The sequence below is a fragment of the Nyctereutes procyonoides genome, unplaced genomic scaffold (assembly GCF_905146905.1).
Source record: "Nyctereutes procyonoides isolate TBG_1078 unplaced genomic scaffold, NYPRO_anot_genome, whole genome shotgun sequence".
NCBI classification, from domain to species: domain Eukaryota; kingdom Metazoa; phylum Chordata; class Mammalia; order Carnivora; family Canidae; genus Nyctereutes; species Nyctereutes procyonoides.
The window spans coordinates 9491985-9515890 of NW_026575155.1; the positions used below are offsets into that span (position 1 = coordinate 9491985).

General features: G+C 43.2%; 1 protein-coding gene across 5 annotated transcripts in view; it reads right to left on the minus strand.

Annotated features, from left to right (window-relative positions):
• The window catches only part of SETD4 (SET domain containing 4), a 135509-nt gene extending 113492 nt beyond the window's left edge, over nt 1-22017 (minus strand). For 3 of the 5 annotated variants that reach the window (XR_008662905.1, XM_055313749.1, XM_055313748.1), the window contains exons 1-9: nt 21756-22016; nt 20097-20269; nt 13474-13569; nt 9794-9831; nt 7598-7686; nt 5845-6274; nt 3678-3852; nt 2006-2087; nt 845-925 (exon numbers count right to left, since the gene is read on the minus strand). Coding sequence is in view for 4 of the 5 variants with exons in the window: in XM_055313749.1 (XP_055169724.1) it covers nt 845-925; nt 2006-2087; nt 3678-3852; nt 5845-6274; nt 7598-7686; nt 9794-9831; nt 13474-13569; nt 20097-20169 (1064 nt within the window). In the remaining variant the exon portion in view is untranslated. Of the gene's footprint in view, nt 1-844; nt 926-2005; nt 2088-3677; nt 3853-5844; nt 6275-7597; nt 7687-9793; nt 9832-13473; nt 13570-20096; nt 20270-21755 lie in introns of all 5 variants that reach the window. The other 2 variants (XM_055313747.1, XM_055313750.1) reach the window with 2 other exon arrangements.
• Between the last annotated feature and the right edge of the window lie 1889 nt (nt 22018-23906).

The window sequence follows — 23906 nt, forward strand, 5'->3', positions numbered from 1 at the left end:
TTCTACCTGCCTCCTCCATGAAATATCCAGGCCTCTCCTTTACCAAGGGGCTGGACATGTGCCCCAGGATAGAACCAGGTGGGAGGAGTTGTTTGCCCCCAGGAAAAAACAATTCCTCAGGGACTTCAGGGACAATACTCAGGGACTTCACTATAAAGTGCCAATGCTCATATTCTTTAAATTATTTACTCTAAGGAATGCCTGGATGGTTCAGCCAGTTGACCATCTCTCAATTTTGGCTCAGGTCATGCATGATCTCAAGGTCCTGAGATGGACCCCCGTGTCAGACTCCACGTGCAGCACAGTCTGCTTAAGATTCTCTCTTTCCCTCTCCTGCCCTTCTGACACTCACATGCACGTGATCGCGTGCATGCGCACGCTCTCAAATAAATAAATAAATAAATAAATAAATAAATAAATCTTTTAAAAACATATACAACTTGATGGGACAAACACTGGGTGTTATGCTATATGTTGGCAAATCAAACTCTAATAAAAAAATTTTTTTTAAAGATGAAAAAAAAAATATATATATACACACACACACACACATATACTCTAAACAACCAGCTGCAGGTCACCAGGGAAAAATACCTGAGAATAAAAAGTTCTCAGGCCCATGTACTCTGATTACAACTCTAAAACCAGAATTCCAGAAATGGTGAAAACTTAGTATTAAATCGCTCACAGCACGGGCAAGTTCCATAGAGGCTAAGCCTCCTGGTATACAAGATCATTCCTTCCTCCCCCTCCCAGAATGGGTATTTGAATGTAAGCCAAGAGAAGCCCCAAGGTTACCTCCAGGTTGTAACTACAGTTCATGACCAACATACATGAAACTTACAATTCTTCGGCTTCCAGACATAACAACTTAAGAGCTGTGAGCAACCTCCAAGATGGTCCATCCCATCCAAATGTCAAATTTCTAAAGCATAAAAACAAATAAAAACACACCTGTCATTCCAATATTTCATGACACCACGGCAAATGGCTGAAGAGCCAACTATTTTCTGAAGGGGCTAAACATTATGTAACTTGTATCTTGGTCACAAAGGCAAAAGAGAAAAATAAGTCTGCAAATACTTAAGAATAAAGCCAGAGTTAAAAAAAAAAAAATTCTTACTGTCTGTTTAAAAAAAAAATAGTAAAAGGGGCACTTGAGTGGCTCAGTTGGTTCAGCATCTGCTTTCGGCTCAGTTCAGGATCCCAGGGTTCTGGGATCGAGCCCCACATCAGGATCCCTGCTCACCAGAGAGTCTGCTTCTCCCTCCCTCTCTGACCCTCCCCCTTGCTCATGCTCTCTTTGCTCATTCTCTCCCAAAAATAAATAAATCATTAAAAAAAAAACAAAGGTAAAAAACTTTCCAATTAATTTTGATAAGGAATTGAATCTGCATGAGGAAGCCAGAGGAAAAGGGCCAGTGTCACAGGTCCTAGTGAGACGAAAGATGAAGAATCAGTATTTCCCTGGGCATCAAATGGCAGCCACAGCTGCCAGATTGCCCTCACATTGCTCTTGGACCACTTAAAACTTAGTTTTATTTACAGAAGAAAATCTGAAAGGAAGAGCCTCAAACCCTGTTTATCCCACCTGGCGTAGAATCACCTGGCCAAAGCTCCCAGCCCGGTGCCCTAAGTGCTTGCGCCACATTGCTGGGTGACTTAGGCCAGTCTGGCCTGCAGTAGCTCAATGCCATTTCACCATACCCTGTGTTGGAGACAAACAATGGACTACCAATCTAGATCAACAGGGCTTTCTGTTGGTATAATAACCCTTCCAGTTTGTATCTCATGTCCCCTAAAATAAGTTTCTTGAAAAGTATCTTACACCTCTTGTGAGCCCCACATCAAGCACAATTTACTACACACAGGAAATGCTCGATAAACACTTACCTGTCAACTTGTACAAGTCAGGAGGTATCCTGTACCTGGAGAAACACAACCCTCAATCTTCTCATCAAAGTTTCCTGAAGGAATAGTTTTAAGAGACAGAGAAAACACTTACTCTATAAAGTCATGATTCTTCAAAATGGAAATCTTCTTGTTCATCTGTTTGTCTGTTGTTGGAAGGTATTTAACAAGTATATCTACATTAAAAAAAAGATAGGAATGAAATAAATTTAGGGTATCATAAGACAAAAGTGTGGACCTTCTACAGTTCCTCTCCCTCCCATCAATGATCAAGACCTGTGTAAACAGTTTTACCTAATTCACACCAAAAAAGCTCCACTTGGGTTCAATTCAATGAGATCTTTATTTAGCCCCTGAAAACCTAGAGGAATTCCAGGGCAGGGGAGAAAATATCCACAACCTCAACACATGTCCCCACTAAGCAAATCAATTCACAGAACCAGGTAATTAAGACAGTGGCAGGAGGATGGAAGTTACAGCCACCAAAAGTACAGGAGCTGTACAAACATGAGGAATTGTTCATAACTGTAAATTTTCAAACGCCAGAATTCAAAACTGGGTATAAGGAATTGAAAGTCAACAGGTAAAAATTAGCAAAGCTTTTTGGGGTAGCAGCATAATGACTGATTTTTCTATTTTTAAAATTTCTTTTTTATAGTTCTATGTTTTGATTTTATTATATTTATAATATTTATTTTAAATGCAAAAATTACTAAAATGTAAATTTTGCTCAAACTGTTTGCAAATCAGTATTTCATGGTCATTAATATTAAAGCGATTCTGATAACAGGAGGCTAATCTCAAAACTAGTTTTCTCAGAGACCCAGCAAGGCCCAGTTTTTGCTTTTTAATTTCTATGTTGAGAAATAACATTATTATTCTGCCTATAGGATGGAGTAGTTTCATCTTGAACAAGTTCTATTTCCACTACAACTTATATTAAAACTACCCCAAATTATATAGTCGGTAAACCTCTGGCCACATTTCTTCATGGCCTACAAAACTATTTCTCTGCTGCTTCAGGAGGAGGGGGAAAGAACCATTTTTCTATGTACTGTTATTAATACTGTATTTGGAATTTCCATGGCATCAATTTAATAGCTAAATTATTTTTTTAAGAATTTATTTATTCATAAAAGAGAGACGCAGAAACACAGGCAGAGGGAGAAGCAGGCTCCCTGCAGGGAGCCCGACTGGGACTCCATCCCATGACACCAGGATCACGAGCTGAGCCAAAGACAGACGCTCAACCACTGAGCCACCCAAGTGCCCCTAAATTATTATTTTTAAGAACAGTAATACCAATGATGGCTAGTTAGTAGGTCACAGGAAAAACAACTGAGATCAACATTTTATCATGGCATTAAACCCCCAAAACTATGTAATATTTGTATCCATTATTAGCACAGTGCCTCAGACAGTAGGTGCTTAAATATTTTTGTTCTCAAATCCATCCTGTATTTAGTAACAGTGACAAGGTCTCAGCAAAAAATTTCCATTTCTTCCCAACTTTTTAATATTCTATTCATTTACTTAGTGGCCTTACTATTTTTTCTGAGTTATTCCAATCCACAGTACTGACCAGAGCTTTTGTTGTTTTTCACTTCAACACTCAAATCACATGGTCAGTGAGAGTATTTTCCCTTAGGTAGGGGAAAATAAATGATACACATTTTAAGGTTTTGCCACTTTTACTAAAACTTAAACATATCCTCCGATGGGGGAAAAAATTGTAAATTCTTAGTAAGAACAAAGTTGATTCCAACCTTCTGAGACATAAACACAAGCATGAGGATTATGGATGGAAACAAATCCATACTCCAGGAGCAGCCGCTGGTTATCATGAGGGCCATAGCAGATGAACACCTCTTCGTGTTTCCTACAATTTGAAGCCGTTCTAATTTCGTAACAGCGAGTTTCTTCATTAAATGCTCCTTTTACCTAGAAAAAAAAATTAACGATTTTTTTTTAAAGCCAAGCATGAAACTGCAAATATTAAGTTTACTGTATTAAAGTCAGGTGTAGCTTTCAAACACTCATCACTGAACTTAACTATATGTGGGAAAAAGCCACCCCTGCACTTGGGCCTCTGTTTTGTCTCGTCATCCCTCGTGAGGGAAGGGGTCCTGCCCCAGGTTCTCAGGATGGCCAAAGTGGACAGATATGACAGAGAACAGTTTTCTAGTCACATGTATACCCTGGTGGAAAGGACACCCCAACCACGCAGGGGCTACACAGGAAGCAGGCTTTGGAGTAACAAGAGGTGAAACCCTGGTTCCTGTGGGGAGATGTGAGAGCTCGTTGGAAGACGCTGGCAGGGAGCAGAAACCATCAGGCTACGGACCAGGCGGAGTGTCGCTAGTCCTGCTGATGGGGTCTTTCCCTCTGGGTGGGGGCATATCCAGTGAGAGCAGAGGAACTCACAGGCCCCTGGGGCCCTGCGAGGCCTAAAGATGTCAAGGCAACACACGAATTTCAGGTCTCACCATACACAGCCTTCGAGCAGCAGGATACTGGTTCTGTGATTATTCTGTTAGTTAATAGCTAACGGAGGAAAGGACCAAGATGACCTACTGCTCTCCACACTAAGGAGTGTGTACAAGTGCTGAGGCTGCCACACTACACAGTAAACCCCAGCAATGACAGGGAAAGGATGAGTAACAGGGCTGAAATCCCCAGCTTGCAGCACCAACAGATTACGGCCATGGTTTCGAGTTACATGCCAAGAGCCAGCTACAACACGCTTTAGACCAAGGATCAACAATCTTTTTTCCATAAAGGGCCAGAGAGCAATTATTTTAGGTTTTGCCAGGGCCCTTGGTCACAGGCTGTAATTTGTGGGGCCCCTACGATGGCTGTAAAATCACTGGCTTAAAGCACAAAGGCACTAACAGCCCAATAAAAATAAAGTCACCCCAGTGAGGTCCCTGTGTCCAGCACCCTATTATATGCATGCCCCCAACATTACTTCATCAACATCAATCACAGAAACAGCCATAGAACTTCTAGCTTCTTTGCTTAATACTGTCAAAAATTCATCTTTCTAAAAAAGTTACAAGCAGACAGACAAGAAGATTGCCTCTGCCTGAGAAAGCACAGTACAGGCTTTCCTACGCTGCCCTCTCACCAGCACGTGGGCTAGCCAAGTGTCAAGGATGCTCGCCAAGTGTGGTGGAGTATGAAGTGAACTACACGAGCAGGGGCCCAGCCAGTGTATCTCCAGTGTACCCTGAACAGGTTACAGGTAAGCCAACATATGGACACCTTTGCCCTCAAAGCCAGGCACTTAGCCCAGCATGCCTACAAGTATTGTCATCTGCTTTTTGTGCCATAGGGGGAAAGGGCTGGGGATGAGATCTAGGACTACCTCCCAAAGAGGGATTCTTTAATATTTATCAGACTCCTTTTCCCCACAAATACCCATCCATTCAGTAAAGGTTTATCAAATGCCTACCACGTGACTGGCCCTGCACTGGGTTACAGGGAGAAATAAGGCATAGCCCCCATCCTTAAACAGCTCAGAGGGGGAGAGAGCAAGTCAATCAAGGATCACAGCAAAGATAAACATTGACAGAAATACCACCAGGTGTAAGAGGGAATGGGACAGGAAAGCAATCTAGACTTTAGTCCCCATACTGGCAGGAGGAAAGAGGACTCTGCCCCCAAGCTAGGAAATGCAAGTGCTGCTGGTTAAGGCCACTCAGGGGGATAGAACACTAAGCTCTGAGGGCCTGGAGAGCAGGTAGGAAAACACGGAGGGGGTGGGGAACATACCAGGAAGGAAAAGGGGTCTGGGAGAAAAGATAAAAAATACCTGGTGGCAGGTAGGTTTACCTAAAGCCAGCAACACGTCTGTCTATAGTTTTAAAGTCAGGTTCTATACATCACAGACGTTCCTGTCAAAAAAGAACATGTATGCTCTCAACTTCTCACCTGGACTTCGGGGCTATGATTCAGCAGATCCAAGTATGGGGCAAGAGCGTAGGTGTTTGGCTCCATGGAGAAGCATTGCCTCTGCCTGTGCTTCACGTACACAGCTCTGGTGTTGACCGTGCACCAGGCCCATAGGAGGGCCCTGTAGCTAAAGATGCTCTCTACAGTCTCAGAAAACAGGGGCTGCAGGGAAGAGAAAAAGTCTCTGGAGGAAGAAAAGAACTCCTGCACACGGGCTCTCTGCTCTTCGGCCTTTGCTTTCAAAGGTTTGGGGAAAAGATTCACCACTTCTGGCTCCAAACACACAGGGCAGGTGTAGGCCTGCGGCAAAATCTCCAGGTAAGGCTTCCAGAGAGACTGGTCCCCAGCATGCTTTTCTGAAACTAAAAAGGTGCACAGAGCCAGCAGAGGAGATGGAGGAGGCTGCCACCTATTCAAAACGCAAGCCAGATCAAAAAATTACTTTTATCTAAAATATAGAACAAGACAGATAGATAAAAAGATATCCTACTAGTTTGTTCTGCTCCCAGAGGGACTGTAGCCAATCTATCAGGATCCTCCAAGCTTATTCAAATGCACCCAAGGTTTTGCTTCCTCAAGAATTTCCTCTGCAGAAAGTAAATGCTGATGTAAATGCTCTAAACAAGTCACACTGACTAGTGACGAGAACAGTCTCACTAACCCATGTTCCAGCTTTGCAACAGTCCTTTTGGCAAACAACCTCTTTGCTTCCAACTTGGTTCTCCAGTTTTATTTTTAATTTTTTTTTATTTATTTATGATAGTCACACACAGAGAGAGAGAGAGAGAGAGAGAGAGAGAGAGAGAGAGAGAGGCAGAGACACAGGCAGAGGGAGAAGCAGGCTCCATGCACTGGGAGCCCGACGTGGGATTCGATCCCGGGTCTTCCTGGAGACCTATGTCTCTGCCTATGTCTCTCTCTCTCTCTCTGTGTGTGTGACTAACATAAAAAAAAAAAAATCCAGATCCCTATATTACCAAATATCCTACTCAAATTTTCAGAATGATATAGAAAATATTAATACTAAGAGCATCCCTGCTTCTACTTAGGCCAATAAAGATACATTTGCCCTCATAAAAACATGCCAAGGAGACTTAAAGTCCAGAGCTCAGATCCTGAGTTAAGAAACAATACAATCATATAACCCCATATAATAATTATAACCATATAATTATTTAGAAACCCCTTCTGCTACAGGTCCCATTCACTCTGTCCTCAGAAAGCCCACCCCAACAAAGGCCCACTATAACAACAGCCAGCAAACAGTCCTCTCCTAACTTGGCCTCCTCTCTTCTATGCTAAACAAACCACTTTTTCATAATGTCAACAGCTTTTTGTAGCTGAAGGAGAATTCAAGCAAGTACAGTAAGGGTAAAATTAAGAGTAACAGCTGTCAAGACCTACTATCATAAAGAACAGGCTAGGAGGAGTCAAGGCCTTCAGAATGATGGATATCTGTTCTCCCACTTTATCTTCATTTTCTAGTACGTGATAGGTCAGGATTCAAACCCATATCCCAGGCAGCCTACTAAAACCCTTAAAAATGCAGCTTAAAATGAATTAAGAACAAACTTCAAGAACAGAGTAAACCCTTTCAATCATGTCAAATATGTATTAGGTGTACACAGAGGCTGGTCCTAACGAACTATGCCTTAGAGGACATTATTCGCCAATGCTGCGGACTTTAAAAGACAAGCACCTGCACCAGACGAGCATGTGTGCGGTCACTTACTTAGCAATGTATGTCCCTAAGTAGCTTCTAATCACTGTGTCCGTGGTGATCAGGCAACTCTCAGGCAACGAAATAATCATCTGCCCCTCCTTACCAAAAAGAAAGTAAAGTTTAGAACACTCGTGCTCTGGGAAGGTCCTGTGTCCCTGGGTCCACAATCGTCGTCCACTAAGAACCCAGGATACCCCACTCACAGACACCAAAGTGCCCACCAATCATCTGGCTCCCAAGTCCCTGAATCAGCGGGTGCAGGCAAGACTGCTCCAGTAGCAGGTACTACAACCCCAACAAGAATTAAAGGTGAATTATGTGACTGGCATCCACTAGCAGTTAGCCCTTCACCAGAAAGGAATGTGGAAACTGTCTGACAACTCAAATCATACTGCTCCTTCACGTTCTTATACCGGGACACAGTGTTATGGGAAACGGGCAGAAACCGCTGAGAACTCTATCTGGTGAAATCCGTGTGTCTGGCGACTATTCCCAGTAATGGCCTCCTCTCCATACATATAACCTGTGGCAACCAGACTGAGAAAAGGGCAGACCAGCCACCACAAGGGGTTCATCTTACCACCTGCAAAAGTACAGTTTTCAGTTCCTCCCACGGAGATAGAAACATAAAAAGAAAAATTAGGATGTCAAGTCACAGACACCAGAAGCAAAGCACCAAGAAGCCGGATGTTAATTAAGATCCTGGCTTTCGTTGTAACTGGCATCTAATGTGGTTAAAGATCTCAGGCCAAAAGCTTCTGGGCTCAATTTCTGGTTTTCTCATCTCTAAATCAAGATCAAGCTGGACAATCATGACAGTCCCTTCCTGTTCCAACATGCTACAATTTTCTGATTTAAAAAAAGCCCACTTAATAAAATGTTCTGTATCCTGACTAGAGTAAATCTCTTCATCAACACTTACGAAACTGGACACTTAAAATCTGTGCATTTCACTCTGTGTAACTTATGTCCCAATTTTCAAAAAGTTTAACCAAAGGTTGTATTTGAAAGCAGAGGTGAAGAAATGGCCAATTATTATTTCGTAATCTAAACAAAGACTACCTACATTTACTGCCATATACATGAGAAGTGTATCTCTCCTCCCAAAATAGCAGGAACACAATTATATGTTCCTTGAAAACATAAAAAAATTGTGCAATGTGACTACACTTAATATCACTGAACTCTACTTAAAAACAGCTAAGATGGTAAATTCTGTCATATATATTTTACAATTAAAATTTTTTAAATAAAAAAAGTAGCAAGAGAATTACATTAAAAAGGACCATTCTTTAGGCTAAACGTGTATGCACGTAGGTGGATTTTATAATTAAGGAACTAAAAATATACTAAGGAATTAATTTCTAGCTTCAAAGAAAACTGTGCATTAGAGATCCTTTAAATAACATGGAAAAAAATACAACAGACTCTAGAGATCCTCTGTGTCATTTACCTCCTCATTGCCAGGTAAGGAGAAGAGCTAATCAGGCCCCACCACTAGCTGTAGGCAATCCAGAGCCAGGCTCTGAGGCTCTGCCCTCTGCTGACTCAGGCTCTACTTACCATACCACGCACCCTCTCAGATGAGAGCAGCTCCCTCCCCAGGCACATTTATCATACATACGGGCTGCTCTGTACAATTTGCTGTGGCAGAGATGGCTAGCTGCCAACCCAACACATCCTTTCTCCTCCAGCCATTCGTGCAATCCTATCAGGAGGTCACTATGCCAGGGAAAGGACACAAATTGCCGCCCTCACAGCCAGCTAGGGCTGCGTACCTGGTCTATGGGAGAGGGCTAGAATTTTCTTAAAAGAAGGAAACCTGCCCTCCCTCACCCCCTTGTTCCATCTTGCTGCTCCAGCTCCAGGAACTATTCCCTGGACCTGAGGGTGAAGGGCTTCTCCGAGAATGTCGACAGAGAGCTGGAAGGAGTCTGAGCCTCTCACAGCTATGGGATCACCACACAAGCCCAGGTCTGCCCATCCAGGCCTGTTTACTTGAGAGCAAAATAAACTTCTGCTCTGTTATTTTGGGTTTGTCACTCTACGCAGCAAACTTAAAGCTAACTGACACAATTACATTCAAACCTACCATTAGGTAAAAAATAGCTATGTGTCTGAAATATTTTTCATTCACCTGATTTGAACCACAAAAACAAAGGAACAAAATCTACATTAGGTTTCAAGGATAACAGAAATTCTTACCCGCAGGGATGTTTTGCTCATCAGCCCTCTTCCTGTACCTAAGACACAAAAAAGAAAAAAGGGTAAATCCTATGGTATCAAAACAAAACAACAACAACAACAAAATCCTGTGTCTTCAAGATATTAAGGATATCATTTTGAGTAGAAAATGCGATTGAATGGGGCACCTGAGTGGCTCAGTCAGTAAGCATCCAACTCTTGGTTTCAGCTCAGGTCATGATCTCAGGGTCGTGGGATGAGCATCAAGCATCAGTTGGGCTCTGTGCTCAGTGGGGAGTCTGTTTGAAGATTCTCTCCCTTAGCAACCCCCCTCCTCTGGCTTGCTCATATGCATGAGTTCTCTTTTGCTCTCTCTCCCAAATAAGTAAATAAAGCTTTTTTAAAACATGCAAATAAACCTCAAAATTACACACACGGAAGCTCTCTCATCCTTTGACTCCCAGGGGAAACAGAGGATCAAGAAGCTCCTTCTAGATAATGTCCTGACCTCCTTTTGGGTTTATGACCCTTGAAGAGCAAAGAGTCAAGATCTAAAAATCATCGACTTTATATGGATCTGCTCCTGGGTGTCTAACAGGACCCTTCAAGCTGGACCCTCTCCCCTGGGGCCTACCAGCTGTGCTGGGGGCCTACTCCTGAAGCCCACCCAACCAGAGAGGCTGGACCCTCAAGCCACTTTTACTCATTACCAGAACCAGCCTTCCCAGTGATGAGGCTTCTTTGACTGGCTGACCAATAAACCCGTTCAGGTCCCACAAAGCCTTCAGACCACACCCTACCCTCTCTGACTAGGAAAGTCATTAGACTCTCCTTGACTGGGTGAGCTCAACAGGGGAGATCCAGGGCCAGCTCCTCCTGGTCAGCCAAGGCCTCGACCAGAGCAGTCACAGCAAGTAACTTCACCAGCTGCATGGTCAACACCACTACCACCCCGAAGTGTACCGTTCTAAGCCCAAGGCTCTGTCCCTCTAACAGTCAGTAGCTTTCCCAGCAGGCCTAGGTACACTCTGACCTATAATTATTACACAAGGTGTAGAATATTCATCTTTTCAAATTCATAATTCTTGATCTTTTTCCCTCAACTAGGAGGGAATATAGTTCAGCAAAGGTCAATCCCTGCAGGACTACTGGGAGCTCCTAGTTCATGGAGGGAACTCCTGCCTTGATCCTAGATCAGAAGTCTGGTAAGTCTTATTTGATGAGTCCTAACTCATCTCTCTACCCAGAAGCATACTATGTGCTCAGACACATGGTTTTGGTTTCAAAAACTGATTTAATTTCTTCCATGTGTCTCATGGCAGAGTTAATTATCCCTGTGGGCCAGAACCCTGGAACCAATTACTAGTGGAAGGATTTTTTTCTATGGAGTCATCCTTTAAAAAATTCTTTTGTTAAGCTAAGTGGAAATTTCTCTTCAAACTACATATGTGAATAGAACTTAGTATATGGAATAACCCTGGAAAATACTTCACCTGTATTTCTACAATACAGTGTTCAGTATCAGAAAACAAACCACAGTAACCTGCAGTTACTAAGGCAAGGTAGTAAGTGGCCATTAGGATTTTATAAAAGGAAAACTTATTATAGGCTTCTCGGCACCTGAAAATTTCTGCTATCATTAAGTCCACCTAGGAGACTCATATGTGGCCAGTGCTTTTGGTGGCAAAAGCAAATACTGGGGTCAATTCCCAAAGCAGGAATCAGGTGAGAGTCTGAAGACCTGCTTGCAACTTAGGAATCTTGTTCTTGCACCTCCACAAACTAAGATTAATTCCCCAGAATTTTGGACATTCTGATAGACTCCTATACACGTCCCCTCCTGTCAGATTAAGGTATATAAAGCACTTAGGGAAGGTATGTTGAAATCCCAACCCCCAGTGTGATGGCATTAGGAGGTGGGAAACGTTTGGTAAGTGCTTAGGCCATGAGGACGGAGCCCTCATGAATGGGATTTAGTGCCTACTGCACCACTAAGAAGAGACCAGAAAGCTGGTCCCGCTCTTGAATCTCCCGTCATGTGAGGACCCAACTAGAAGATGGCAATTTGCAAACCTGGCTTCACTCCACACCCGACCCTGAATCTGCGCCCACCAGGATACTGGACTTCCCAGGCCCCAAGACTGTGAGGAGGGAATCAGTTATGTTACCCAGTCTACAGTAATTTGTTATAGCAGCTCGAACTGCCTAAGACAGAAGGCTCCTTGGCCCCAGAACTGTAAGTAGTGGGCAGTGACCATTACTGAACCATTCTGCTTCAGCCTCTCTGTGACAGTGAACCTGGAGATGAGCCCAGAAAGACTTGTTGCACTAAAACTGGTTCACTCTCCACTGTTCCAAATGATAGATTATTTTTCAGACATTCCACCTAAACATATGCCAATCCCTGCTTGGTAATTTTAATCCTATCCTTCTCAAGGCCAAGTGACAGCTGAGGCACAGGTAGGCCAAAGGCACAAGTCCACTCCTAACACTATTTTTTCTAGATCGTCTTGTGAAGAACTCCATCCAATAAAAAAAAAAAAGTGTGGCTTTCCCTGTTTTTGTGCTTCTTCACACACGAAAACAGAAAGTTAAACCTGTCAGAAGTTGACAAAACTGGTTTACCATCTTCAAGAGGAGCAGCCCTAACAGGTAATGGCTCAAAGCAAATATTTTAGCTCAAAGCCATCCTGATGTGTAGGAAACAACTTTACACACATCACCTCATTCAAGCATGGCCACATCATTTATTTTGATGATGTATAAAGAAGTCAATTTGCTCAAAGTTAAATTACCTAGTGGGTATTTAATTATTTCAGTGTCCCAAAGGAGCACCCAGAGGCATATGATTTACTTTTCTGTGCAGTAAAAGATCTGCACCTGCTCTGTGATGTAGACTTTTAAGGCCCTGATTGTACAACTGTCTCTATTCTACAGCAGCTGAGCGTCTGCCTTTGGCTCAGATTGTGATCCCAGGATCCAGGGATCAAGTCCTGCATCAAGCTCCCCACAGAGAGCCTACCTCTCCTACCTCTCCCTCTGCCTATGTCTCTGCCTCTCTCTGCGGGTCTCTCAGAAATAAAATCTTTTAAAAATAAAACAAAAAAATCTATTTCAACTCACCTGAGCTATGGGATAATCTCATCAGCCTGCATGGTTTGAAAAATCCCACGAAACCACTATGAGTATGACGATAAGGACACTAGTCATATTACATAAACGTCTTCATTGGGAAGGTCTAATAAGTTCAGGAATACCTGCACTTTTGCTGAGTAAACAAGTTAGTTTTGCTTACAGAACATAAAGACTCAGGTAAATGATCATATAAATTGGCCATTGGAAGGATAGTCAAATTTGTGGCTGACCTCTCACAGGAATACAACAAGATTTTAGAATTATGGCTTTTATGTATTATCCTTACGCCATCTTCATCTTATTTTTCTATTCTCAGTTTCCCTTTTTTAATTTTTAGTATTATTTCTACCATTTTGGAATTTCTCCCAAGCCACTTCAATTTATTTTAAGAACAAAGTATAAATAAATATTAATAGCTACAAAGTAGGAAGTCTGACACACAACAGAAGATGTGCTCCAAAGGAGAATACAGCCCACCTTCAAGAACTGTCCCTGCTTTCCCATCACCTGGGCCCGCATGTCTCTCATGTGAGCAAAGTCCTGAGAGATGATGCTAGAGACCTTACCTGGAAAACAAGCAGGTATTAAGTTTGTATCTTCAAACTTCCTATCTTTCAGCCACTTCTTAAGCTCTATAAATTCAGGCTTGTAGCTCTCATTCACTAACCAGGAAAAGAAAGATAAAATGGTGACAAAAATCACTATATAATCACAGTACCATTTATAAAAAAAAATAACTGTCTCAGGGACACCTTGAGTGGCTCAGTCAGTTAAGCATCTGACTCCTGATTTCGGCTCAGGTCATGATCTCAAGGTCATGAGATCAAGCACCTCATCGGACTCCATCCCTGGCTTAAGATTTTTTTTCTCTCTCCCCTCTGCCTGTCCCCTCAACCCATTCTTACAATCTCAAAAAAATAATAAAAAGTAACGTCTAGACAGATGGTCACGTCATAAATGAGAATAAGTAATACCTAAATAATGTAAACTAAGAGAAAAACCATATGATCAACTCAAAGATGCAGGAAAAGCATTTGATAAAACCTAACATTCATTCCTGATAAATAACACCAACAAGCAAGATAGAAGAGAACAAGATAGAACTTCCTCAACCTGATAGACTAACAAAAAACCTACAACTGACATAATTATGAAAAATTGAGTGCTTTCCCTCTAAGATCAGGAACAAGACACTTCCAGTCAACCTTGCACTAGTGGTTCTAGCCAGCATAAATGAAAGAAAAATAAATAAAAGGTACCAATGGGCTGAACTGTGTGCACCCAAAATTCTACGTTGAAGTCCTAACCCCAGTGCCTCAGAATATAACCTTATTCAGAAATAGGGTCTTCACCGAAGTAATCAAGTTAAAAGGTAGTCATTTAGGGTGGCCCCTATTCCAACAGGACTAGTGTCATAAAAAGGAAAAATTTGGACATGGGCACAGAGGGAAGATGACAGAACAGACACTGGGGGAAGAGAGCCATCTACAAGCCAAGGAGAGAAGCCTGGAACAGATGGTTCCCTCACAGCCCTGGGAAGAAACCAATCCTGCTGACACCCTGATATTGGACTTCTGGCTTCTACAACTGTGAGACAGGGAAATTTACAGCTATAAAGGCCTATATGAAAAAAGACCTAGGGCGTCTGGGTGGTTCAATCACTTGGGCATCTGCCTTTGGCTCAGGTTGTGATCCCAGGGTCCTGGGATCAAGCCCGGCATCAGGCTAGAGGCTGCTTCTCCCCTCCCTCTGCCGCTCCCCCTGCTTGTGCTCTCTCACTCTTGTGCTATCTCAAATAAATGGATAAAATCTTAAAAAGAAAAGAAAGAAAAAGAAAAAATAAGACCCAATTAAAAAAAAAACAAGCAAATAAATAAGTGAATAATAAATAATATAAAAAGCAAAAAACAGGCAAAGGACTTGAAGAGACATTTCCCCAACGATAGTATATAAATGGTAACCGAGTATTAAAAAAAGCTCATCATTAACCGCTAGGGAAATGCAAATCAAGACTACAATGTGTATCATCCCATATCCATTAGGACGGCTACTATCAAAAAAATACAAAATGAAGTGTTGCCAAAGGAAAAACAAACTCTTGAGCACTGCTGGTAGGAATGTAAAATGGTACAGCTACCATGGAAAACAGTATGGTAAGTCCTCAAAAAATTAAGAACTGACCCCGCAACTCCAGGATATATATCCAGAATAGAAAGCAAGATCTCAAAGAGACATTTGCCCATGTTCATAGCATTACTCAAAAATGGCCAAGAGGTAGCGAAAAAACTAAGTATCTATCAACAGACAAAGAAAATGTGGCATCTATATGATGGATTATTCAGCCTTAAAAAGTAAGGAAATTGTGACACATGCTACAACATAGATGAATCTTGTGGGCCTTATGCTAAGTGCCATAAGCCAGTCACAAAAAGACAAATACTGTATGACTCCATGTATACAAGCTACCTAGAACAGTCAAATTCGCCAAAAACAGAGAGCAAAATGGTATCTGCTAGGGGCTAGAGAAAGAGCGGAATGAGAAGTCACTATTTAATGGAAAAAGAGTACCAGTTCTGCAAGATGAAAAGAGTTCCAGTGATTCGTTGGACAACAATGTGAATGTACTTAACGCTTCTGAACTACACTTAAAAATGTCACAATAGTTCAGTTTTACCTTATGTGTATTTTATCACAAAAAAAACTTTTAAAGATCTATAGTCAATAACCTGAATAAATGGAGAAATAGGCCTTGTTTATGGGTTGGCAGATTCAACACTGTTAAGGCATCAAATTCTCCCCAAAGGGATCTATAGATTCAATATGATCCAAATCAGAATTCAAGCAGACTTTTTGTAAAAAACTGACAAAATGATTCTAAAACCTATATGGAAATGTAAAGGACCTACAATAGTCAAAACCACTTTGAAATACTGATTTCAGGAACACCTGGGTGGTTCAGCGGTTAAGCGTCTGCCTTTGGCCCAGGGCATGATCCTGAAGTCCTGGGATCGAGTTCCACATCGGGCTCCCTGCATGGAGACTGCTTCTCTCTCTGCCCCTCTCTCTCTCTCTCTCTCTCCATCATGAATAAATTTTTAAAAAATAAATACTCATTTCAAAACTCATTATAAAGCTACAGTAACCAAGATTATATAACACTGTCATCAAGACTAGGAAAAAGAGGGATCCCTGGGTGGCGCAGCGGTTTGGTGCCTGCCTTTGGCCCAGGGCGCGATCCTGGAGACCCGGGATCGAATCCCACGTCAGGCTCCCGGTGCATGGAGCCTGCTTCTCCCTCTGCCTGTGTCTCTGCCTCTCTCTCTCTCTCTGTATGACTATCGTAAATTAAAAAAAAAAAAAAAAAATTAAAAAAAAAAAAGACTAGGAAAAAGAAATCAATGGAACAGAGCAGAAAGTCCAAAAAAAGGACCCAGACATATATAAATAGTTGAGGTTTGTTTTGTTTTTTTTGTGGGGTTTTTTCGTTTTGTTTTGTTTTTTTAATAGTTGAGGTTTTTACAAAGGTCCAAAAGGAATTCAGTGGAAAAGGACAGTTTTTTCAATAAATGTTGCTAGGACAACTAGATCTACCTAAGCAAAAAAAAAAAAGAAAGAAAGAAAAGAAAGTATTCCTATCTTGTACAACATATAAAAATTAATCCAAAATTGGGGTGCCTGCCTATGTCTCTGCCTCTCTCTCTCTCTCTCATGAATAAATATAATCTTTTTAAAAAAATTAATCACAGACTTAAATATAAAGTCTAAAACTATAAAGCTCCTAGAAGAAAACATAGAAAACCTTTGCAATCTTGAGTTATGCAAATTTCTTAGGTAACAACACCAAAAGGAAGATCTTTAAAACAACAAATTGACAAATAAGACTATCAAAATTTTAAATTTCTGTTCTTCAGAAGAAAGACACTGTTAAGGGCATGAAAAGAAAAGCCACGGAATGATTGAAAGTATTTGCAAAACACCTATCTTATAAAAGAATCAGTAAGTCAATAAAAATAAAGTAGTCAAGAAAAATAAAACAGACATTTTTTCAAAGATGAAAACACAGATGGCTAACAGACACATCAAAAGATGAACAACTCATCATCAGAGAAATGCAAATCAAAACCATGATGAGATCAACTCACACCTGTCAGGCTACAATCAAAAACACAAGAAACAAGCATTGGCAAGGAATGGAGTGAAAGAAACCTTTATGCACCATTGGTGGGAATGCAAACTGGTACAGCCACTGTGGAAATCAGTAAGGAGCTTCCTCAAAAAATTAAAAATAGAATTACCATATTATCCAATAATTCCACTACTGGGTATTTATCCAAAGAATACAAAAACACTAATTCCAAAAGATATGTGTACCCCTATGTATATGGCAGTATTATTTACGATAATCAAGATATGAATGACAGGTATCGATAGATAGATGAATAGAATATTAGCCAAAAAAAGGATGAAACCTTGCCATTTATATGGATGGATCCAGAAATTATAATGCTAAGTGAAATCAATCAGAGAAAGCCAAATACTATATGATTTTACTCATATATGGAATTTAAGAAACAAACATAAAAAGAAAAAAACATAAAAAACAAATTCTCAAATACAGAGAACAAACAATGGTTGCCAGAGGTGAAGTGGGTGGGGAGACAGATGAAAGAGGCAAAGGGAATGAAGAGTTCACTTATCCTGATGAACGCTGGGTAATGTAGAGAACTGCTCAATCACTGTATTTCACATGTGAATCTAAGAGAACACTGTATATTACCTATACCAGAATTCTAAAAATTAAGTAAGTCATAAACAAATAAATAAGAATTAGCATTTTCAGCTCAAAAAAGTACAAAAAATATATAGAAAAGAACTTACTAAGATAGTGCAGTAAAAAACACAGATGTGTAGAAATCAATAGCCAAAAGTACAAATAGAACCAGAGAGATGTAATTGAAAGTAATGTCTTGCTTACCATAACCACACAAAATTAAAAAAAAAGAAAAAAGAAAAAAGAAAACCGACTAATAAAAACATGGGCAAAAGATCTACACAGTCAACCACAGAAAACCTATATAAATGGCAAATAAGCACACCAGTCATTAGGAAAATACAAATCAAAATCATAGTGAGATAGTACTTCACCCATTAAAATGGCTATAGTCAAAAGAGCAGTGAGAAGTCAGCAAAAATGTGGAGCAACTAGAACTCTCATAAACTGCTGGAAAAAATGTGAGATTATACAATCACTCCTGAAAAACAGTTTGGCAGTTTATTTAAAAGCTCAACCTACACCGAAACTATGGTAAGTAAAAAAAGCCAAATACTATGTTATTATTATATCTTATGATACACTATAGGATCATATAATACTATAAAATGCAAATAAATCAATAGTGACAGAAAGCAGGTCAGTGCTGGCCTGGATGGTGGGGGCGGGGGGGGGGGCAGGGTACAGTTAAAGAGAGGCAAAAGGAAAGGGTTACAAGGGAAAACAAGGAAACTTCTTGAGATGGATGGACATGTTCATTATCTTAATTGTGGTGATAGCTTCCTGTGTGAACATACATGTCAAAATCTATCAAATTAATCCACTTTAATATTGACATTCATTGTATGACAATTCTACCTCAATAAAACTTTTTTAAAAACATGACCCAAGATACAAGATAATAAGGTTTCCAAAATATGTCACCATAAACTAAAGAATAGATTTTACAGTAGCAGCATTTAACCAGTGAGCATTTAATGAGCAACTACTATGCACACAGTACTATGTTAACCACAGTGGGGAATGTTCAACATGTTCAACTTCAAAAGTTAACAACTTAGCTAGGAAATAACACTTCCATAAGAAACAACTAAAAAGTCATAGGTCCTTAAGAATAACACCCAAAAAGCATCATAACAAAGGATGACTTTAGTGAAAACTGAAAATGGCATTACCAAAAACACAAGATCTCAGCTCAGTTTTAAAGACCAGAGAAAAACTGAAAAGGCAGGGAGAAGGAAAACAGGTGTTCTAGATTGAAGGATCATCAGGAATGTGTGGGTTGCGCGCAGGGAACAGCATGGAGGGAACAGCATGGAGGGAACATGCTTCTGGTACAGGAGGGACAGGATGGAGCCCACAGATATCATGCAAAAGGAATGAAAGAAAATCCCTGGAGGCTTTTAAACCGAAAAGGCAACATGTGAGCAGTCCCTTGGGAAAGTGAGACTCACAGCAACAAATGGAATAACAAGCAGGGAAGAAAAACAAGAGTGTAGGTAAACCAGCAGAGTCGCCTGAAATCATCTTCCAGTAGTAAAACAGATGGAGAAGCTTATGGAAGAAAAACTAGATGACATTTTGTAGGACACTGGCCACAGAGCGCAAAGAAGGAAATAGTAAAAGACAGCCTCAAATGGTGCTGACAGGCTTGGGGCCAACTAGGAGGAGTTTTATTAATTTTTCTTAAAAATAACAACTGCATTTACGTAGTACTTTCCCATTGGCCAAGCACTTCCACATACAAGGTCTTGTTCAGACTCCGTTACACTGAATCTGAAATGACGAATTTATACCCAAACACTGATATTCTACAGGTAGCTGGAGGTCAGGAGAAAGGTCAGGCCTGAAAGCAGAAACCTGGGAGTCATCCCAAGAGAAGACATAGTTGAAGCAATGAGAAATATATTCACAGTCCCACAAGGATTTAAAAAAACATAGTGACACTATTAAAAAGAGTATTTTTTTTTAATTTTCAAGTTTTTTTTTCCAACTCCAGTGAATTAAAATACAAAATTACTATTACTTTCAGGGGTAGAATTCAGTGATTCTACACTGCCCTACATCACATGATGCTCATCACAACTGTCCTCTTTAGTCCCTGTCACACAATAGACCCAACCTCATGCCCATCTCCCCTCTACTAAACCTCGGTTTGGTCTCTGTAGTTAGGAGTCTTTTTGATGGTTTGCCCCACTTCCCCCCCCCCCACGTTCATCAGTTTTGTTTTGTTTTTTATACTATATGTTGGCAAATCGAACTCTGATAAAAAAATATATACAAAAAGAGCATTCTTTAAGAAATATTCTCTTTGAACATCGCCCATATGCCTTTGAGAAAGGCTATGTGTATCTGTTAACGCTACTCAACCAAGGATTCCTTTCTTTCAGCACTGGCACCAAAAGATCAAAACTGTACCTCCTCTTGATACAGAACATCTGAAGAGTTTCCGTCTTCTGATCCGGCTCGTTCTTCCTCCACCCTTCTTCATCCTAAAATTGCAGTTTCTGTTCAGTTGCCCAACCTAAAACAAAAAAAAGCATCTTCTTTGCCTTTCTTCCCATTTGTATGATAATCACCATTCTTCGTACCTACAAGGATTTAAAAACACAGACTCCTGTTATTTATTAAACCGTTTCTCTTAAGTGTCTTTGTACACAAAGCATTTATACTGTGAGCGAAGTCGTGATTCCTCGTGCAGGAAGGGAATATCCATTATACCGGTCCTTCTGAAATAGTTTTATCTTGAGGTCCTATTAAACGCTGATTAATCATCAAAATCCTCATAACTGACTTGACAACCGTGTGCTTTGGTGACTTACATAACTCAGTGCTAATCCACATTCACTAAGCACCAATATACTTTGAAAGAACCAGAGCAGCCCTGGTGGCTCAGCGGTTTAGGGCCGGCTTCAGGCCCAGGGTGTGACCCTGGAGACCCGGGATCGAGTCCCACCTCAGGCTCCCTGCATGGAGCCTGCTTCTCCCTCTGCCTCTCTCTCTCTCTCTCTCATGAATAAAAATAAAATCTTTAAAAAGACAAAAAAAAAAAAAACAGCTAGAAAGTCTTAGAAGAATAAAAATCCTTTTTTAATACGAAGGAAATACGGATTTGTTCTTAGAACCAGGATACTGAGATCAATATAAGTAAATGGAGGTTTGCAACAGATTAAGGAGGGAATGAGAGCCAAGAAATCAGACAACACAAAAAAGATGATCATAAAATCTAAAATTACTATCGTAGTCTCTAACCCAATGAGATCCGTGAGCCACACCAGGGCGACAGACAGTGGACATGAACCCACTATGCAGCCACTGACAGGAAGGAGGTGCGTGCCAAGGTGCCCCCATGTTCAAGAGATCTTAAGTGAAAAAGTCGCAGGACGTTTAATGATTCCTTTTGGGTTTGCTTTTGACATATTCCGTTGTGTTCATAAAACAGAATTTAAGGAAGGATATTCAAACCCGTGCCTGAAGAGGGAGCTTTTACTATTCCGCGTCCGTCCACCCTCCTATTCCGGGACTTACAAACGCAGGAGCAGCGCGTAAGGGCCGCAACACGAACATCCCTTAGGGGCACGTACCTGCACTGTGGCCATACCCCGGGCTTTAGAAACCCACTACCGAGGAGCGCTGGGCGGAAACGAGTAACGACCAGGCACCGCTACCACCCCGCTGCAGCCGGGAAGCTCCGTGACCTACCCGAAGCCTGCGAGCCGGGTCCCCGACGGCGCGGACCCCGCCGGCACCCGGGGCCCGGTGACGGCAGGTCGGACCCCCCGCCCGCCCCGGCCTCGCTCCCCCTGCGGCTGAGCCTCGGTACCCCGGACGGTCCACCTCCCGGCCACAGGCTCCGGCGCATCCCTCGACCCCCGCGCCTCAAACCGCGGCTCCGGGGAGACGTCCGCGGAAGGACGTGCGGGCCTCGGGAGCCCCCGCCGTGCGCGGCCCACGGAGCGGGCGGGGCGGGCCGAGCTGTGCTGGTCACAGCAACAGAGTGGGAGGGTAAGGGGAGCTCCAGGCCCCCGGCGCCCCGCGCCCCCCAGCCGCCCTCACGCCGAAGTCCCTCTGGCTCACCTGGGCGCCGCGGCGGGCTAGCGCTCCAGGACACCCGCACTAGGGGCCCAGGTGACAGGGAGTTAAGGAGCCGGCCCAAGCAGCGGAGCGAGAGGCCGAACCAGCCGCCGTGCCCGCCTCGACGCTTCACCAACCCCGGGCCTCCGCCGCCGGGCGGAAGCTTCGCTGTGCGGGGGCTTCCACTCCTGGCGTGCGTCTGCGCGTGCGTCTGCGCGTGCGTCTGCGCGTGCGTCTGCGCGTGCGTCTGCGCGTGCGTCTGCGCGTGCGTCTGCGCGTGCGTCTGCGCGTGCGCCTAGTTTCCCCGGAAGCGTGGCGCCGCCCCCCCCACCCCCCCCCCACCCCCCCCCCCACACACACACACACAGCCCCACCGCCGGCGTCAGGGATAGATAAACGCAAGCGGCGCGGGAGACCGGGCTGCGCTCCCTGGAGTTGCTCTGCGCGGTCTCTCCCAAACTGGAAGCAAGCGGGGAAGGACCTTCCGGGCGCGCACCCCGGCTCCGCCTGGCCCCTGCAGCAGCCAGCTCCCCGCCTGCTCCCGCCAACCCCTGGCCTCCGCCTCGCCCTCGGGCCCAGCAGGCCTGGCAGGTAGCGTCCGGCCCGACCAGGCAACCTTTCCTTCCCCCCACTTCGTCCCACCTCTCCCCACCTTCCTCCGCCCCGTCGCACGTCTCCCCACCTCCCCCCACCTCGTCCCACCTCCCCCCACCTCCCTCCACCTCCCCCCACCTCCCTCCACCTCCTCCCACCTCCGCCCCACCTCCCCCCACCCCCGCCCCACCTCCCCCCACCTCCGCCTCCACCCCGTCTCCTCCCATCTTCTCTCACCTGTTCCTTGCCCCCCTCGCCCCTCCCCACCCCTCTCTTCATCCGCAGGCCGGCCTCAACCCCTTTGCCCCATAACCCCCACCCCACTTCTCCTGCTGGAGCCTGGCTATCCCAGATCCCCAGAATTCCAAATCCTTCCCGGATCTAAAGCTCAGCTTCTGCCCCCACCTCCCCACTCCACTTAGTGACTCGCTTCCAAAGTGTACAAGATGGAACGGGGAGAAAGTCACCTCCAGCGGAGAAACCTGGCGGGTACTGCCTTGGTCAGGTGATGAGGGTTAACGGTGATCAATGAAGTCCATAGCGTGCTACCCAGATACAAGAAGGGTTCGCCACCTCTATGGTCTTCTTCCCCCAAAACCCGTAACTCCAGTTCTTATTGAAAAACATCAAGACAAACCGAAAAACACGTCGACCATGTGCTTTGACAAAATATGGCCCTAATTCATGGGGGGGGGGGGGGGGAAGCAAACTCAGAATCTCTCATAAACCATAGAAAACGAGGGAGATGTGACAGTTACGTGTAATGTGGTACTCTGGAAGGCATCCTGGAGTAGAAGAGAGATATTAAATTTTTTTTTAATTTATTTATGATAGTCACAGAGAGAGAGGCAGAGACACAGGAGGAGGGAGAAGCAGGCTCCATGCACCGGGAGCCCGACGTGGGATTCGATCCCGGGTCTCCAGGATCGCGCCCTGGGCCAAAGGCAGGCGCCAAACCGCTGCGCCACCCAGGGATCCCGAAGAGAGATATTAGGGGGAAAGCTAGTAAAATCCAAATAAAGCATGGAGCTTAGTTAATACTAATGTTCCATGTTGCTTTTTTTTTTTTTAACTTGTAACAGATAATAGTAAGTTGTTAATAATGGAATTTGAGGGGATCCCTGGATGGCTCAGCGGTTTAGCACCACCTTTGGCCCAGGGCTGGATCCTGGAGTGCCCAGATAGTCCCACGTCCCGCTCCTTGCATGGAGCCTGCTTCTCCCTCTACCTGTGTCTCTGCTTCTCTCTGTATTTGTCTCTCATGAATAAATAAAATCTTTTTAAAAATAATGGAATTTGATAAGGAGTATATGGGAATTCTGTACTGCAACTTTTCAGTAAATATATCCTAAAATTAAGTTTATTGAAAAGTAAAGGGGGGGTAGGGGCCCCCCAGGAGGGAACTCCATTAAGCGTCTGACTCTTGATTTCCACTCAGGTCATGATCTCAGAGTGGTGAGATTAAGCCCTGCGTTGGGCTCTGCACTGAGCATGGAGCCTGCTTGAGATTCTCTCTCTCTCTCTGCCCACCTGCACCACTCAGGCACACTTTGCTCTCTA